Here is an 18,293-nt window from a genome sequence, read left to right as displayed (position 1 = left end):
ACTCCGCATGATATAATATATCATTTGCTTCAAGTTTTGTTTTTTCAGGTCTGCTGTGTTTATTTATGAAGCGGTGATATGTTTTCGTCAATCTATAAGCTCTACATATCTTTGACTACGAGCTTATTATTTAAAGCAATAAAATAGTTTATAGTAAGCTATTATATATTTATTTTGAATGGTATGTCTGAATTTTAAGATACTTAACATGTAGCTTAAAATAAGAAATCTTGTTAACTTAATGTGTATGATGAAAAACGTAAAGAAAAACGCTGATGTATGGAGTACCTACCTACGTAAGTTATATTTAATATACATTAGGGATAGGTACGTTTCGATGTTGATGTGGAAATCGTCGTTGACGGCCTTGGGCGATATTACACGTATTCTAAATCGAATAATTCTTTTGTATGTATTAAAAACTGTATAAAATGTCAATAATAATAAATTTATATATATAAATAGAATATAATGTGGATGCTATATACATACATATTTTTTTAATCAAGATAATACGGTAATCATATCATACGAAAGTGTGACTAACCAAATATAAAGAGCCTTCGGTCCTCCTATGTACACGTATAGGTTACTAGTTGCCGATTGACCCAGGAAATATCTTTCACACATATATATGATGATAAAACTCACAGAGAACACAGATTACAGTTTTTTATATGAGCGCGTAAAATATCGACCGGTCAGTTCGGATATCGATAACAAGACAATAGTTCAAAGCTTGTGGCGCTGTAGTCGCGTGTCTAACCAATAGGAACGTTTCTATTCGGTTTTCTCTATTGAAACCAAATTAATAATTAATTTTGTAGTATAAATTACGATAATATTTTTTTTTAATGATATGGGTTAATATTTCTTTTAACCATGTTTACTAATTCCATTTATACTCTGTCCATTTGGTTATTCACTAAAAAAAATAATATTTGTTTTGTTGATTCGTGTTTATTATTATTATTAAAAGCAGTTTTTCTTATTCATATTTACTTATACATAAAACTATTATTTACGATTTATTCAATTTGCAGCGACATGCTATCCTGTAACTAAGTGCCATAGAATTATAGAATGTAAAGCCGATAAAGATATTTTGGCGCGTGTCCAGAAACGGATTACAGAACTAGTATCGACATCTTGTCAAAGCGATGTCACTTGTCATATTTTGATAGCCGCTGAAACAGATAAGTGATACCATATCTAATTAGAAATCCTAAATTCCCATCTGTCCATAGTAATGATGGACATATAATAATTATTATTATTTCATTCGAAAGCAAGAAAAGAATTAAGCAAAATTAATTATTTTCTTGTTTCTAAAGAGCCAGAACCGACCACTTCAAATGAATATTCTGTTTAAATAACCTAAGATTACTAAATAAAACATGATCAAAGTTATGAACTTTGTTGTTATCAAACCTATATTTGGCCACCTTTAGCTATTTTTAGAGTACGAAATTATTAACATTCTAATCCCTTTACAAAAATGTTTCGCCACATTTTGTTTTGTTAACTTGACAGTTCTACAACTGCAGTTAGTATCTCAATCAGTGCTGCCAATTGCACCGTAATTACAGTAAAAACATTATTTCCTGCATTGGTCTACCACCTACCGTAATGCTTTAATTAGTGTAGGAAAAAAACACAACAATATGATTTTTTGCCTTTTTTTAAATATATACTTATTGTTCATACACTTTAACAAATATTTATCACATAGCCTTGATTTTTCTGAAATTCAAGACTATATGATGAAAAATATTAAATAAAAAATTTAATCAATTTCATTAGGATATTTTCATTTTACTTTAATAGCATTACAACATTTTTGTACCTCAGGTCCTTATTTTAGGTAATTTTACCGCACCTACTATAGGTTTTTTCTACCATAGTATGTTTTCATTAAAAAAAATCTACTATCTTCTAAATTACAGAGTTGGCAACACTGATCTCAATTGGCAAAATTGCCACAACTATGTCAAATTGTCAATATAATTTGTTGGTAGTAGATATCAGCAATTTGGCGACTAAATTACTTTAAAAATTTTCATATCAACTCAAGTACATGTGCTTTTTCTGTAAATCAGTATATATATTGCTTAACATATGTAATAATAATGGGGGGTAAAACGAAGCAAAGAACTAAGAATAATGCGCGAGTAAGTACAGAGCTCAATATTAACTTCGTTTAACAATTTATATTACAATTCTTAACACTGCCTTAAACAAAACGTTTCTATTTACATAATTTCAATTAAATGTATATTAGATCTATATTTGCAATTAAACTATCTCTGTAACTATAATGTTATTACACTCTTTAGAGTATATGTATTTCCTCTGCTTCCAGCCCTCTAGCAGCGGCCGGAGCGCAGAACTATTAAATAATGCAAAGAAAGTCGAGTCATCTGTTGGAGCCGCTGGTCAAAGCAAGGATCTTCCAGTGCTATTCTCAACTTTGAGTGTAACAAATGTTGATGCAGGTCTTAATCCTGAATTCTCAGTGTGCTTCAAGAAGCTTAATAAAAAGGATCCAATTACTAAAACTAAGGTAATATAAACACTTATAAACAGCTTAGTTGATTTTACCTTTACTTATTAATACACTTTTATTGTAATATTAACAAATTTATATTACAAATTAAATATGAATGTTGGGATGCCATTATAAATAAACACATTATTATTTTTTTAAAGTCACATTCTCAGAATTTTATATAATTATATATAAAAAGAAAACATATTATCGTTAATAATCCAAAACCTTATATTGTTAAATACCACTTAAGTTCACTTGCACAAATTTTATAGGAGTAGGAAAAAACTGATTTTCTAAAAAATGTTTTGAGTGAATTTTGACCGAACATGGGCTTTTTTCTATTTCATTCACCTTTTAGTAATATAGTTATTTTAAAGATATTATTCAGTGTAGTTTTTTGGACGGTCACTTATGCTTTATTGTTAATGAATAGTTTATTTAACAATATTCAGTCTTATAATTGTATTATAATTAATTCATTTCAAATCAACCAACTTTTTTGATCATTTAACCACTCATTCTTATCACTATTCGCTATTTATAAAGTGACTACAATCTTAAGCTCAATATGGTTAATAAATTAAAGAGATATTTAAAGAATTTATTTAGGAACTACTCATTTAAAAATATCTCATAAAAAAGCAATTGAATAATACAAAGCAAGAACATGCCATAATTGTTAAACAAACAGTTTAAAAATGATCTTAATAATTCAATATAAAATTAAAAGTTATATTATAACGGACTAATTAACTCTAAGGCATGAGATTGAGTCGTTACCAACTCTTCTTCCGGTTGGAATGGATTTTTATATCTGAAACTGTGCCATGCTGTAATTTGTAATGAATGTGTGATCTTTTGTAATGGAAGTGCATCGCGATTGCAAAAATTTTTCAACAATTTTTTTAGTTTTTACTAATAATAAGTAACATTTTTCTTTTTTGTGAACATCAGAATTGTACTTGCCAGAACTCTGTTTCTATTTTGAGCAGTGCATCTGACGTCCAAATGACAACATTCTTTCTCTCTGTCTCTCTAGTAACTTTGTAAGATACATACAATACATACATGCCGTATGGCAGAAGGTCACTCTACGCCGGAAAATGTGGATACCGCTATTCAGAAATTGACGTATTTAGCACACCGCGATCTATGGCCAACATATATTATAACTACAAAAATACGTACGTTTTTATAACTTTGATAGACATCAGATTTTGATGAAATAAAGACTAAACGAAATCTTGGAATCCATCTTATAATAATTCTGTTATTTCAATTTGTAATTTTTAGACATTTCAAAGATTAGCCCAGACAAACAGACAGACAAAAATAAAAATAAATATTGTTTTGGTATTTCGTAAAAACCCATATTAACTTTAAAAGAGTCCGTTAATTTGAAATCACAGACACTTCCAACTTTATTTACCTATTTGTATAGATAACAATTTTCAATCAGAGCGCTATACGAAGTTTGTTTTACAAACACTGGCACTTCCTAGTTAGTCCCTTACCAATGTGCGTAGATACGCGGCTTTTGGTACTGTAAATTGTTAGCCGATAAACCTGCGCTATTGTTATTTAACGTATACTCGTTCGTATTGGCCGATTCAAAATATTGTAGTTTGCTTCGTCGTGAATTATAATAAATTACCCACATACGAAACTTAGATTTTAGATTTTTCTCTACACACATGGTACATACATACATGCATATTTGACAATATGTACGCGGTATTAGACTATCAACGACGATTTAACATTAAAAAAAAAACAAAAAAGGTTACATTTCAAACAATGCTCATATATACTTTATTAAAAATGTAATTCAAAATATAATAACAAAATGTTATATTCTTGCAATAATTCTTTTTTATCTTTCGCTCCAGGCTCTACAGGAATTGACTGAGCTGGTTAAGAATAGAGATATTGATGAAGTGGTAGCTTCTCTACCGAGCTGGGCTCACTCCTACCAAACCTTAATCATTGACAGCGATAGAAGAGTGCGGGAAGCGGCACAGGTATAAAACGAAAAACGCATTATGGTTAATCGCTCATTTGAAAATATTATATTAATTCTAAAATCCATTAGTCGTGGCACACTGATTAATAGAATATATACTTTTATGGATGAGTATATTATTTTAATTTAAAATTCAAACTCTTAAGTATAGCCTATTCAAATTGAAGTAAAGACAAATAAAATTCACTTTAACATTGAATTGATTTATACAAAATATTGATATGCTTTCAGAAAAGCTGGTTTGTGTAAATACAGGGTTACAGGGTAATATGTCACGATCCTTTTAAAGGGTTATAGTTCAGGACAATAGCTATCAAATGACCCCCAAAATGCTTATGCAAAAGTGTATCGTTTTCGAGTTATTAATTTTTTAATATTTTTTTTATTTAAAGGATGTTTAAGATTCTAAAATTCAATAAAAAAAAAATCAACGTATTTTCCCTATTTTTTTTTTGTATTTCTTGCTAGGGTACATCCTAGTTAATAATAACCAGTTATAAAATAAAAACAATCTTCAAGCATTTTTAAATTACAGATCCAAAACTGTACAACTTTTCGATTTTTAATTTTGATTCTTTAAGTTACTCGCAATTTTTTTGTAAAAATCACTATGGCTCTTATCGTGCGGATCATTTTAAAAACATCTGCGTTTCCTTAGCTATTCATCGGTACATAAAAAGTACAGTAACAATCATAAACTCAGGAGAAAATTAGATAACAAAGAGACCAGGTAGGAAATTCTAAGAAATGCTATTGTTTTTTCAAAACAAGAATAATGAATGCTGCAAATTCTATTCGACATAGCTTGAGTAGTGTTGTAGTAAAAAGTGAATTAAGAAAAAGAATGCGTATTTGTATACGAAATAGGGGATCTCATTTTGAACACGAATTATGAATAATAAACAGTGTAATTTCGAAAGTATGGAGTAACTAAAAAGATTAAGTATTTTGTTTTTGATTTAAATTCAAAATTGCAATGACAGCTCTGGTTTATCTCTCCTTTTTTACCTATTACCCCTATTAAAAATAATCTTTAACTACTTTGCATTGAGGTCCTTTTGTCTTTGATCCAGATTTAATTTCTTAACAATAGCATTTCTTAGAATTTCCTACCTGGTCTCTTTGTTATCTAATTTTCTCCTAAGTTTATTATTGTTACTGTACTTTTTATGTACCGATGAATAGCTAAGGAAACGCAGATGTTTTTAAAATGATCCGCACGATAAGAGCCATAGTGATTTTTACAAAAAAATTGCGAGTAACTTAAAGAATCAAAATTAAAAATCGAAAAGTTGTACAGTTTTGGATCTGTAATTTAAAAATGCTTGAAGATTGTTTTTATTTTATAACTGGTTATTATTAACTAGGATGTACCCTAGCAAGAAATACAAAAAAAAAATAGGGAAAATACGTTGATTTTTTTTTTATTGAATTTTAGAATCTTAAACATCCTTTAAATAAAAAAAATATTAAAAAATTAATAACTCGAAAACGATACACTTTTGCATAAGCATTTTGGGGGTCATTTGATAGCTATTGTCCTGAACTATAACCCTTTAAAAGGATCGTGACATATTACCCTGTAACCCTGTATAAATATTACTATTTAAGTATATTTTTTCTAAGTTCTCATAATGTAATTTACATCCCCGATAATGAGTCGTCCCGCCCGCGCAGCTATGCCACGGCGCCATGGTGGCGGCGAGCGGGCGGCGCGCGGCGCTCGTGTTGCGGCGCGTGTTGCCAGTGTGGCTGCTCGCGCGTCACGACGAGCACGCGCCCGTCAGCGTGCAGGCGAACGCGCAGCTCAAGGTTCGCTCCTGACTCTTTAATCTCTGTCAACTAAAACAGCCAACTGAGAATTTTTACAAAAGAAACCCATACTTTTTCGTTATTATTCATTAAATCGCCTACCTACGTCAATGTTATGAAACATGAATTTTTTTAACATGAAAATCAAAATGTTTTCAATTTCAGATCACATTTCCTGAGAGAAAATTAGGCGAAGCGATCTCGTTTTGTAAATCTGAGATCGTAACATTACTCATCGAAAACATCACCGGCAATGCGGAAGTCATGCTCAATAAAAAGTTAGTATGTATGTAATATTAAAATCAGAATACAAACGCAGGCTTTTGTAAGATTTGTCAGTAGTGGACCAATGGTGTGGAATGTAAGGCATTGCATTCAATTGTATGAATATTGATGGTTAAAAGGTAAAATATGGATCGAAATAAAATAGAGTATCTAGTATGAGAAAAACTGCACCACAACACATAAATTGTATAATATCTACGGGTGGCTTAGTCAGTTAAACTTTCTTTTAATTTTAGTATTATAATTTGCATTCAAGTGATATATTGACCGTTACAGACTTGACAATCCAGAGGAACGTGAAATGCAAATTTTACGTATTCTATGCAGTAGCTTGAGAGCGCTGGATTTCTTTGTAACCGAATTGCCGGAAGTGCACGACGACTGGCTGTGGGACGCGCTAGCGCCCCTGCTACAATCGAATGCTTTTTGGAAGTTGGCAGCGCATCAATCGCCAAATATCAGGTGAGTATACCGGGTGCCGGCGGAGTCTGCGAGTTGCCGGTGTTGGCACTCCCGTGTCTCGAAAAGTGAATCCGTCGGTCCGGCTAATGTACCGTTGCCCGGCGGTCCAAATTTCTTAACCCATCGGATCACGAGAGTGATTAAAGAGTGTGTTGCGGCTACGCACACACTTTTCGTACTATAGGCACTCGAGACGGAAGGTCCAAATGTCCGCGGAATGGAATGCCTGTCAATATAATAACGATTCGATTCGAGCTAAGTCGGCGCGCGTGCGACAGGGCGGCGTGGTACGGCGCGGCGGCGCGCGCGTGCGGGCGCGGCGGCGCGCGGCGGGCGGCGGGCGCGGGCGCGCGCGCGGCGCGGGCGCTGCTGGCGCGGCACGAGAGCGGCGCCGTGGCCGCGCAGCGCTGGGCCGCGCTGCTGCACGTCATGCACCGCCTCGAGGTGAGCCCCGCCGCGCCTCCCTCGGCTGACCGCCACGCGATACTCTTGACTTACAATCTATTTATTGTGTTTCCAGGAGTGGCACACGTGGCTGGACAAAAAAGACCTCCTTATGAAGCGACTTCTGGAAGTTGTATCGACCGGTAGTAATTAGTTCCATTGGAATGTAGAGGATACGATCGATGTGTCGTCGACTTTAACTAACTTTTCAAATTACTTTTCTATTTTAGATGTTGATTAATTTCGCATTATTATCCAGGTGGTTGGGGGGACGCTCGGCTGGTGTCCAATATGTTACTGCCGCTGTTGGTTAAGTTACCGGCCGATTTGATCACTAAGGACTTCTATATAATATTCTTTAACGCGCTTTTCACAGGGTTTGTATAACAATTTAAATACATCGTACTTGACCTCCATTCCCATTCAAAATAGAGGTCGCACTGAGGAAATGTTGTAGAGCGTCCTGCAAGCTAGTCTAAATGGTAGCCAACCAGTAAATTCCTATGAATATCCTTCACTGATTTAAGATTAGACGCGTCACATAGTTTAACTTAAAATTTTATTTATAAAAAAAATTAAATACTCGCTTACTAAATCTCACTGAATTGATTAACTTTATGATGCATATTTCAGGTTAAACAATAAAATTGTTATAAGTTCGAAATGTGAAAGACACACCTGGATAAACATCCTACAAGAATGTCTTCGATATTTGTCACTTCAGCAAGATGACTACGTCATAGAAGTGGTCACGTTCGTTCATCGAACTTGGCTTGAAAAAATATTCGCCTACACAGACAGGTCGGTAAAGAACCACTTGATAAGATATTCGTCAACAACTATGGTATCATTAGTCAAATATTGGCTCAAACAGACCAAACAAGAAAACAGTGAAAAGTACGACCAACTCATAAGAAATTTTTGGCTAAACATTGGCTCAACGATAGCAACGCAGATAGACAAATTATCTGTTGAAAAAGAAGATATTATGCTCCTAATCGAAGCTCACATAATGCTGTTGAAACATTTGAAGGCCGCTTTTCTACAAGAAGATAAAAAGCAAAATCATATTCAGTTTGCGGATGAAACGACGCCGGACGTCAAGGAGCCGTCTCCGACTTCGACGGACGAGTGTGACGACACAGTTACGGAAAGATTCAATCACAACTTAAACGATGTAGTCGAGAACACGTGCTGTAATTACTTCGACTTTGCACACCAGAAACAAGTCTCCGAGGCTGTTTTCACGTCTTTGATATCGTTGATTGAAAAATTTGAAGGCAAGAATTTATTAATGGCGCTAGCGAGACACTTCAATCAAGAATCAGTTTATGGATTGTATGACAATGTATTGAAGAAGTGGTTAGCCGGCGACACTATGAGATGTAAAGCGCTAGTAGACATCATATTCATAATCTTTAAATATTTAACGGAAGAAGAACAAGACGTTATGTTCAATTCGTTTCAACAGGTACGTAAAATGACATTTTTTATAAAAATAAAGGTAGAGTGATACTGGGGAACACGTTGTTTTTGCAGTTTCCTCCATTAGTGGTGGAATGGTGTATATCGCTGACTCTGACACACCCGTGCTGCTCGTCGGCTGCGGGAAGGAAATGGCTGAGCGGCGACGTCGTGGAGGCGACCGTGCTTGCGCTGTGCAAGCGAGAGGAAGATACCGAGGCGGATAATTTGCTTCTAACGTGTCTCAGTCACGGGGATACAGGAGGTGATCTAGCTTTATTGATTAACAATTTAAAAAGGAGCTCACTACGTCCGCGGACGTACTACTAGTATTCGCTTTGAAATTGAAAACTTCAAAATCGACAAATTACCGCGATGTCGATAAAAAATAATAATATAATAAACTTTTTAATAAAATCAAAAATAGCGATCACCAAGTGAACTGGTAACGCGTCTATCAGTCGGGCGCGTAACAGTAGTGGCCGCCGGTACAAGCGAGTTCCCCGTGTGCAGGGCCGGTGCTGAGCGCGCGCGGCGTGGAGCGCGTGGTGCGCGCGCTGGGCGCGTCGCCGGCCGCGCCGCGCGCCGCCCGCGCCGCCGCCGCGCTGGCGCGCTGCGCCGCCTGGCGCGCGCACGCCGAGCCGCTGCTGCGCGCGCTGTTCCAGCTGACGCTCGACCACCCCGTCAGTACCGCTGCACGGTTGCCCGCCGTCTGCTCTTTGGGCTTGTTTATGTGTAATACCTGCGATTGAATAACTGATGCGATGCTAGGAGGCCTCACCTGCTCAGCCGGGCTCGCATGAAGCCTCCCTATGGAGATCGCAGTATTTTAAAAAACAATTGTTTAAATTTTACTCCTTATTATCAGTCTGTTTATTTAATAAATAGTCCGGTCACGTCCTTCTGCCGGACGATCCTTACCCTTAGCGGTTTATTTCGGTCGCTGCCTCACTGAAGGTCGACGGATACATAAAAGAGAATGTTCCACCCGACCCATGTAGCTTATTATTATCTTATAATGTAAGGAATATTGATGTGTCCGTGCGCAGCTGGGCGACGCGCGCGTGTCCTCGAGCGCGTGGCTGTCGGCGCGCGCGGCGTGGAGCGCGGCGCTGGGCGCGCTGCCGGCCGGGGAGCGCGCGCGCCTGCGAGCGCACGCGCGCCTCGCCGTGCACGCGCACGTGTTCTCCGAGTGAGCGCTCCTTCATACTCGCCCTACTCTACTCTGTGCTTAGGGTCCTAGTGATGAGTTCAGATTGATATCTGTTTTCTGACGTAGCCGTAGTTGTTATTTTCTCCCAAGATTTGTGTTATTTTTAGTATTGAGCCCGTTAAAGGGATTTTTGAAACCTAAGAGCTCCGACGCTAAAGCATTGAGGAGTCGTATTTAATAACGAATGGAAAAAAAAGCTGAGATGGCCTAGTGGTTAGAATGCGAGAATCTTAACCGATGATCGTGGATTCAAACCCGGGCAAGCACCACTGAATTTTCATGTGCTTAATTTGTGTGTATAATTCATCTCGTGCTTGACGGTGAAGAAAACATCGTGAGGAAACCTGCCTTGTGTCTAATTTCATTGAAATTATGCCACAAGTGTATTCTACCAACCCGCATTGGAGCAGCGTGGTGGAATAAGCTCCAAACCTCCTCAAAGGGAGAGGAGGCCTTAGCCCAGCTGTGGGACATTAATAGGCTGTTACTGTATTTAATATTTTAGACGATAACGAAAATATTTCAAACATTACATTCATTGAAAATGGAAAGTAGTAGTTGGAAATAACTGACATACTTTGCTAATTTAACCCTATCGATGTGACCTTCTCTTCCAGCATGGATAAACTAGATATGAAGCGTATCGGGCACGCCGCGGCCCTGTGTCCGTATCTCTATTTACCGAGTCAAGATAGTCCTTCCGAACACAGCGGCGAAGTGGTGTCCCTCACCAAGGAGCTGTTCGAGATGCAAACACTGAAGCCCGAGGTGCCGTTGGAAGTGTTCGCCCTGAGGTGCGACTGTATAGATGGAAACATCAATTGCCCTTTTGAAGACGAAAATGAATTCATAAAAAAGATTGTAAACGACTCGGAGTCGGATCATGAGGAGCTAACGAGGAGAGATCTCATAGTGTTCCTCTACGAGAGTCTATTTCGCGTTTCCTTCCTGAGGGCTATCCTCACGCAGAACGTATCCTCGGATGAAGAAGATGAAGAGACCGAATCTTGGTGCGACGTGCTGCTCAGAGAGGAGTACTTCAAAGCGAAATTGAATCGGGTACTCTACGAATATGCGATTCTCAGCGTTCTTTACGAGAAATATTCCTTTGTAAGTTTTTTTAATTTAATTCGAACTCATAATCTTTTGATCATTTTTATTAAATATTTGAATGTTATATCGTCACCATTGGTTTTTTAATTGTTTATCGTTTACTTATTAGTACTGATAGTAATATTAAATTTATTTCTTTATGATTTATTATGTGAGTAAACGTAGCATTCTCGTATTATTTATAGTGGCCTCATTATGAATTAATAAAAAAAAGTAAAGAACGAATGGAAAAATTTATAGAAGATATTATATCCGAAATAAGTCCTGAGACAAAGAACGTCGTCCTAACATACTTACACGCGAATGCAATCACAAAAGGCTACTACTGGTCGTATGCGAAGAAATATTTCATCGTCATAATGAATAAAATAGCCCAGAAGATTCGTGAGAGAAACGACGACACGTCCGAGAGCCAAAGCAGCGTCGACGACAGCGACGAGGAAAGTGAAAAAGAGGAGGAACAAGCTACAAGCAACAATCAAGACACCGAAAGTAGCGAGTATCAAAGCATTATTGAAAATTTAGATAAAACGACAGTGGAGGAAATGATCACCGGAAGCGGATTCTTCCACAGCATGCAGGTAACTTGGCGCCCATCGAATACCGGTTTTTAATGAACTTTGGAAATATTATAAATAGTACGACCGCGCTATCGAGGAGGTCTCACACGTATCACTGCGCAGGCCGACGCGGCGCCGAGCGAGCGCGCGCGCGCGCTGCTGATGCTGCGCAGCGTGTGGCGCGCGCACGGCCACGAGGCGGGCCTGCGCGAGCGCGCCGACAGCGCGCTGCGCGACGAGCCCGCCGACCTCGTCATCGACCTGTACTTCGAGCACCACCACATCATGCTCTACGACACGTACGTGCCGCCTCGGGCTCAGTGAGGGCGCGCGCCGCGCCGCCCGCCCTCACCGCCGTGCTCGCCGTCCGCAGGGACCTGACCGACGCCTCGTGGTGCCAGATCGTCAGCAACGCGGCCATCGTGCACTTCCTGACCGAGTGCGTGCGGGCGCGCGGCTGGGAGCTGGGCTCCCATCAGTGGGACTTCACCAACATCACGCTGTGCTCGCTGATCACCTCGCTTCAAATCAGCATGCATCGCTGGTGGTGCTGCAAGGTGAGTCCGACGCCGGAGGTATCTTTGGGAATCTAAAACGACGTATATTTGACTTCGTAAATGGCTCGTCGAAAGGTGGCGATCATCGCTCGGGCGGTGCTGGAGCTGTACCTCGTGGTGGAGCAGTTTACGACGGAGACGCTCAAGGAGGCAGAGCGGCGCCAGCCGAGCGAGCACGTCCTGGCGCTGCCGGTAGAATGGGGCGACATCTTCGAACCTGACTTGAACAGAAATCTTTTCGAATTGCTGATAGTAATGCTGAGTGAGGCAATTTTTGTAATTAATTTTTTGATAGATATTTTACATACATTCCATTTCTACATATCAGGATGTTAACCTCTAAACATATTATTTTAACAAAAACCTTTTAAGAATACTTGTCTTCTGAAATTAAAGAATTTTGATTTAGTCGAACAATTCCAAAGTTTATATATTACTCTGCGTCTATAGAATATGAAATTGAAATGATATGGTGTTAACAGTTCCTCAGTCATCACGATCTCGCTAAACATATACAAACGATACGAACCCGCCAGAAGCGGACATCCGGCCGATGACTGCGTCGCGCGTGTCGACGCTGGGCGCGATGGCGTCGTGCTGCTCGCGCCTGCAGTGGGCGTGCGTGCCGCGGGCGCCGCGCGCCTCCGCGCTGTCGCTGCGCCTCGTGTGCGGCGCCGCCACGGGCGCGCTGCGCGGCGTGGCGCACCCCGTGCGCAAGTACCTCGCCTTCGCCGTGCTCGATCTGCTCGCCGAGTCGCTGGTGCTGCACGACGGTGAGGGAGCTCCCGTTACACACCGGCGCTCGGGCCCGTACTCGTTCGATGAGGCCGATCGTTTTAAATACGTTTTTCTCGATAGCCGAAAAGCTTGCGGAGTGGTGCGCACGAGATGACGACAGTCCCCGGCCAGAGTTTACTCTCACCTATTATGATGAAGCCTTGGTGCACCTCCAGGACCTAGTCGACGCTGCCCTATCGAATATCAAGTGAGCGTTATTACTTCATTGTTTGACTAATATTTTAACTTTTAATACCACAATTTTTAGAAATCTTATTTTATTGTTAAAATTAATATGAACGGCTCGACAATAAACTAAAGCAAAACTATTGCAACGCTTAATATGAATTTTTGATGTCTCTGCTTCTTGACCATATTTTTCGTGCAGCGTGTGCGAGGGCACGTGCGAGATGGTGGCGCCTTCCGACAGCCACAGCGTGGCGCTCGGGCATCAGCTACTGGCCCTCGTGCTGCTGCGGCACTGTGCGCGCGCACGGGGAGACCTCGCACAATTCTACATCGAGCTGCTCAGGTGACGATTTTCTCACGAACCTGCCGACCCGATGCACGGATCGAGTTCATCTGGGTGCTTATATTTCGACAGAGAGGGCGGGTACGCGGCGGGGTTGATGTCGAGCTGCGTCCGGCTGCTGCCCACCGACGTATTGCGCGTCGCGCTCGAGGGCACCGAGCGGGCGCCGATGCCAGCTCGATGGCTACACTGCTTCAGCGAACTGCCCTCCTTCGACGTTAACAGTGAGCGACTAATTAAATACACATCGACTCGATCGAAACGCCCAACGACTGTACATAACGTTGACGGCCGGCAGAGCGCTGCGACGGCGAGGTGGTGGCCGCGCTGGCGTGCCTCGTGCTGACGGAGACGCTGGGCGGCGCGGCGGCGGGCGAGGCGCGCGGCTGGTGCGGCGCGCTGGGCGTGCGCGCGGCGGGCGCGCTGCGACGAGTAGTGCGCGCGGCCGTGGCGCCCGTACTGCGCCACCGCCTGCTGCTGCAGCTGCGGGATCGCGCGCACGAGCTGCCCGACTCGCAGGTCACCATCCAGTGGTCGCGCGCCGAGGTGCGCTGCGAGCTAGAGCTGGAGGAGCGCACGCTGGAGCTGACGGTGCAATTCGCGGAGGAGCACCCGCTGGTACCGCCGCAGATCACGGCGCCACCGAACTCGCCCGCGCCCGACACGCAGTGGATCGTGCTCTACCTCGCCTATCAGGTGCGCGCCACTTCCGTCCGGGGGCCCGGTGCCTCTCGCCGCTCAGAGACGATCACGGTGCCGTGTGTTTCAGAACGGCACGCTGCTGAACGCGCTGAAGATGTGGATCAGCGCGGTGACGGCTCGCGTGCAGAGCTCCCCGCAGTGCTACATCTGCTACTGCCGCATGCACCCGTCGTCAGGCCGGCTGCCGACCGTGCCGTGCTACCAGTGCCGAAACAAGTTCCACTCGCCGTGTTTGGTACGACTCGACCCCGTCACTAAGCACCTGGTCTTCAGACCAGGGGCTTAGCTTGCCCTTTTTTTTTTTTTTTTATAGAAAAGGAAGGCGGACGAGCTTATGGGCCACCTGATGGTAAGTGGTCACCAACGCTCTTAGACATTGGCATTGTAAGAAATGTCAACCATCGCTTACATATCCAATGCGCCACCAACCTTGGGAACTAAGATTTTATGTCCCTTGTGCCTGTAATTACACTGGCTCACTCACCCTTCAAACCGGAACACAACAATATCAAGTATTGCTGTTTTGCGGTAGAATATCTGATGAGTGGGTGGTACCTACCCAGACGAGCTTGCACAAAGCCCTACCACCAGTAAATGCCCTTGATGGGCCCTGTATCAAAATTTGATGGCGTCTTATCCGTTAACGAGTTACAACTACTAATTAAAAAGTGTATAATCTTTTTATTTTTTGCCGAGAAATTTAGCGCACGGTCTTAGAGTTCGAGTGAGATTTTGAATTTTTGCTTACTCGGTTTCGGGGCCCCTGTAGCTAGAGGGCCTAATATCTTTGATACGGCAACAGCTCCGCCCCTGCTCCAGGCTCTACACATAGAAACGTACTTAATTATCTTACATTTTTCATTTGCAGCGTAAATGGTTTTCGACGAGCAACAAATCAAATTGTCCTCTCTGCCGTACGAAATTTTGATAAGCTCGCATCGAGGCTCTTCATGCGAAAATCGTCGAACACTCAAACTTCAGTTACCTATAAACCTTAAACATTACCGAAATGTACATTCGTTTGATATATGTGATCACATAACTCTTGGCAAACAAAAATAATGTAGTATGACTATCTATAAACCTTTTAAAAGCATGGACTATCGTTATATAAATACTATTCGGAATTTAGGTAACTCACGATTATATATATATAAAATATATAATTTTTTTAATTATAAACAGATGTCAGCATATTCTTAATGTTTCCACGACGCATCACCTATGATATCAATTCTATGGACAAACAAGTATAACAGGCACATCTTGGTCGGCTAAAATTGGTTCTCCGAGACGATAGACTATTATTTATATGAAAGTACAGCATGCAATGAAACTATAACTGCTCTTTACATAATTGTATGTATTACGTTGTTTAAAATCTCATAATTAAATTATCTTTAGATATTTTTTTATTAAAAATTAAACAATATAGCTAATTTCTTAAACTAAAAATATATTAATTTATTGCGTAGCGTACCGTGTCATTGATAAATTTCTAAATAACATAATAAATTTCTAGTAAGTAATAAATTGACCATCCTCCTCGTTGCGAGTACGCCGTTCCAGATACAGTGGCATAAGGCCACCGTTATACGACGTTATTATTAGAAAAACATGTTAGGGTCAATTTCTAACAAAAATTTGGACGAATGAGACCCGTTTTTATATATTCTCTTGATGGGTGGAAAACATTAAATAACTTGTTAATAATAAGTCACTTTTCTAGATTGAGTAAATTTACAAATTAACTACGGATATTTGTTTCTAGAATTCAAAATCCAGAAATGTTTACTCATTTTTTTATATTTATTGGGGAGTTAATAAGTGTTTATAAATTAAAATAAACATTTCTCATTTAAGTTCACATATAATTTATTTTGTCCCGGTTCTTTAGGACCATACCAAGTTTCTAAATAAAGTAGATCATGCTATTGTAATAATTAAAAATTATACAATAAATGGGTTGTGTACATATTTTTGATTTTAAATATAAGTTTTTATTTAAAAATTGTATTAATTATGAAATAAAATCAAATGAATTCATATCGATCTATCATTTACATCATTATTTTAGAAATAAGTATTAATTAAATCTAGTATAAGTATTGAACTATTAAAAAAATATTTAAATAAATTTCACTTTAGTAAAGATATCTGAACCAATAAGCAATGAGGGACTGTGAAAAAGAACCTTTTGTCAAAAGACAATTCCTTTATTAGTTTTAAACTATTTTAAATTTATTACAAATAATAAAATTGACTAACTTAAAAACTACGAAAACATTGCAGATACAGTGAATGTTCTTAGAAATCAGTTGTGATTAAAGTCAACATATTTACAAACAATTCTAAGATTCTAGGGTAAAATCTTAAGTGGACTCGTGACTAGAGACATTTGACAAGATTAAATAAGTCTTATTTAATGACTACACCTGTTTAAGGCAAGTGATACCTGTTTAATTATTCTTTATTTCACAAATATACAGTCAGTTTAATTTTTAAATTATATCGTTTTTTAAAATCATCTAACTTCACTATCAATTGTGATTTTTATTTAATTCTGGCCCAGTTTATTAATCGCTAGTTAACTTAGATGATTTAATGACAGTTTTCATAAAGAAAATTTAATATGGTTCTTTGAACTGGTCAGACTAAGTATGAAAATGGGCCCTAAGGATACACTTAAATATAGTAAGCATTATTCTAATGAGATTGTAACTGTTGATTGATCCAATCTATATCTTCATAAAAACGTGGATCACTGACTCTCAGGGCTGCTCGTTTGTAGAAAAAGTAATACCATGGTGACACTGTGAAAGTTGGAACTATTAATATTTAATTTATATAAGAACTATTATGAACTGTACTAACAAAATATACTTACGGCATCTCTGTAACGTGAATAGAACTATGAGCATCGGTGTGGAGACGGACTCTGGATCATTCCATTTTTCCAAAAGCCAAACTGCGTGTAGAATTACGCTAGCTGCTACATACGCCATGATAACAGAGCCTGCTGCGCGAAACTTGCGTATTAGCACTTCTACCAAACCAGCCTAAAAATCACCAACAACACAATTATTACTATTTTTATTTATTTAATTATTACCGATATAAATCGTTATTATTCCATTTTTGATTAAATACAGCAAAAACAATGTCACTTACTTGAAATAAATATGTCGTGAAAAATGTCATAAGCATTGTAGTAACGGAGAGTACGAGAAATAAATCCTGAAATCTAAATCATTATAATTTAAGTAAAAGAATATTTTCACAATATAGTTTGAATATTTTAATTTCGAAAAATTAACTTACATAAACAAAACAAGTAGGCCATCGCGACTCTTTGGAAATAAACTCACGCAATTAAATATAAGATCACAAAACATAAACGTCAATTGACTGATCAAACAAAATGTGTATCTTGGCGTTGATAGTTTCATTTTTCTTAACCTTATTCTCTTCTTCTATCTTAAATTATTGGACTAGAAAATTTCAAACATAAGTTCAATTTATTGATATTATTTGACATCCGCTAATGACGTCATTTCAGTGTTGCAATCCCTCCCTAAGACCATCTCGAAATCCCACCGTTTCCCCCTGATCTAATCTGATATTTTTTTATTACATTATAAACTATATATTATAATACATTACAATTTGGTTATTCGCGTTTTATTTTCGGTAGTAGTAAATTGATTATTTTTATTTAACTTAAATATCTGACATAGATCTCAGATTCTCTATACTTCAACAAGTATGCCAATCTTCACATATTCGATGAGAAAAATA

At 39.1% G+C, this 18,293-nt stretch overlaps 2 protein-coding genes across 2 annotated transcripts; one reads left to right on the top strand and one right to left on the bottom strand.

Moving 5' to 3' along the window:
• Positions 1-1,986: 1,986 nt before the first annotated feature.
• On the top strand, positions 1,987-16,521 carry LOC126769196 (E3 ubiquitin-protein ligase listerin). Its single transcript, XM_050487835.1, has 25 exons — positions 1,987-2,171; positions 2,363-2,563; positions 4,441-4,572; positions 6,252-6,386; positions 6,552-6,664; positions 6,948-7,133; positions 7,412-7,577; positions 7,654-7,720; positions 7,837-7,954; positions 8,211-9,048; positions 9,117-9,306; positions 9,555-9,724; positions 10,091-10,233; positions 10,872-11,364; positions 11,553-11,948; positions 12,051-12,226; positions 12,301-12,484; positions 12,560-12,746; positions 13,021-13,257; positions 13,343-13,469; positions 13,650-13,793; positions 13,866-14,017; positions 14,092-14,489; positions 14,563-14,730; positions 15,364-16,521. Exons 1-25 carry the CDS (start codon positions 2,130-2,132, stop codon positions 15,421-15,423), a joined length of 5,223 nt encoding a protein of 1,740 aa, XP_050343792.1. The 5' UTR covers positions 1,987-2,129; the 3' UTR covers positions 15,424-16,521.
• A 144-nt stretch (positions 16,522-16,665) lies between these two features.
• LOC126769177 (transmembrane protein 138-like) lies at positions 16,666-18,012 on the bottom strand. The gene is made up of 4 exons (XM_050487820.1): positions 17,817-18,012; positions 17,667-17,739; positions 17,383-17,554; positions 16,666-17,308 (listed from the first exon to the last, which is right to left on the bottom strand). Exons 1-4 carry the CDS (start codon positions 17,942-17,944, stop codon positions 17,202-17,204), a joined length of 480 nt encoding a protein of 159 aa, XP_050343777.1. The 5' UTR covers positions 17,945-18,012; the 3' UTR covers positions 16,666-17,201.
• Between the last annotated feature and the right edge of the window lie 281 nt (positions 18,013-18,293).

Source organism: Nymphalis io, chromosome 6, assembly GCF_905147045.1.
Source record: "Nymphalis io chromosome 6, ilAglIoxx1.1, whole genome shotgun sequence".
Lineage (NCBI taxonomy): Eukaryota > Metazoa > Arthropoda > Insecta > Lepidoptera > Nymphalidae > Nymphalis > Nymphalis io.
The sequence above is the reverse complement of the archived record's forward strand: the minus strand, read 5'-3'. Positions and strand labels throughout refer to the sequence as shown.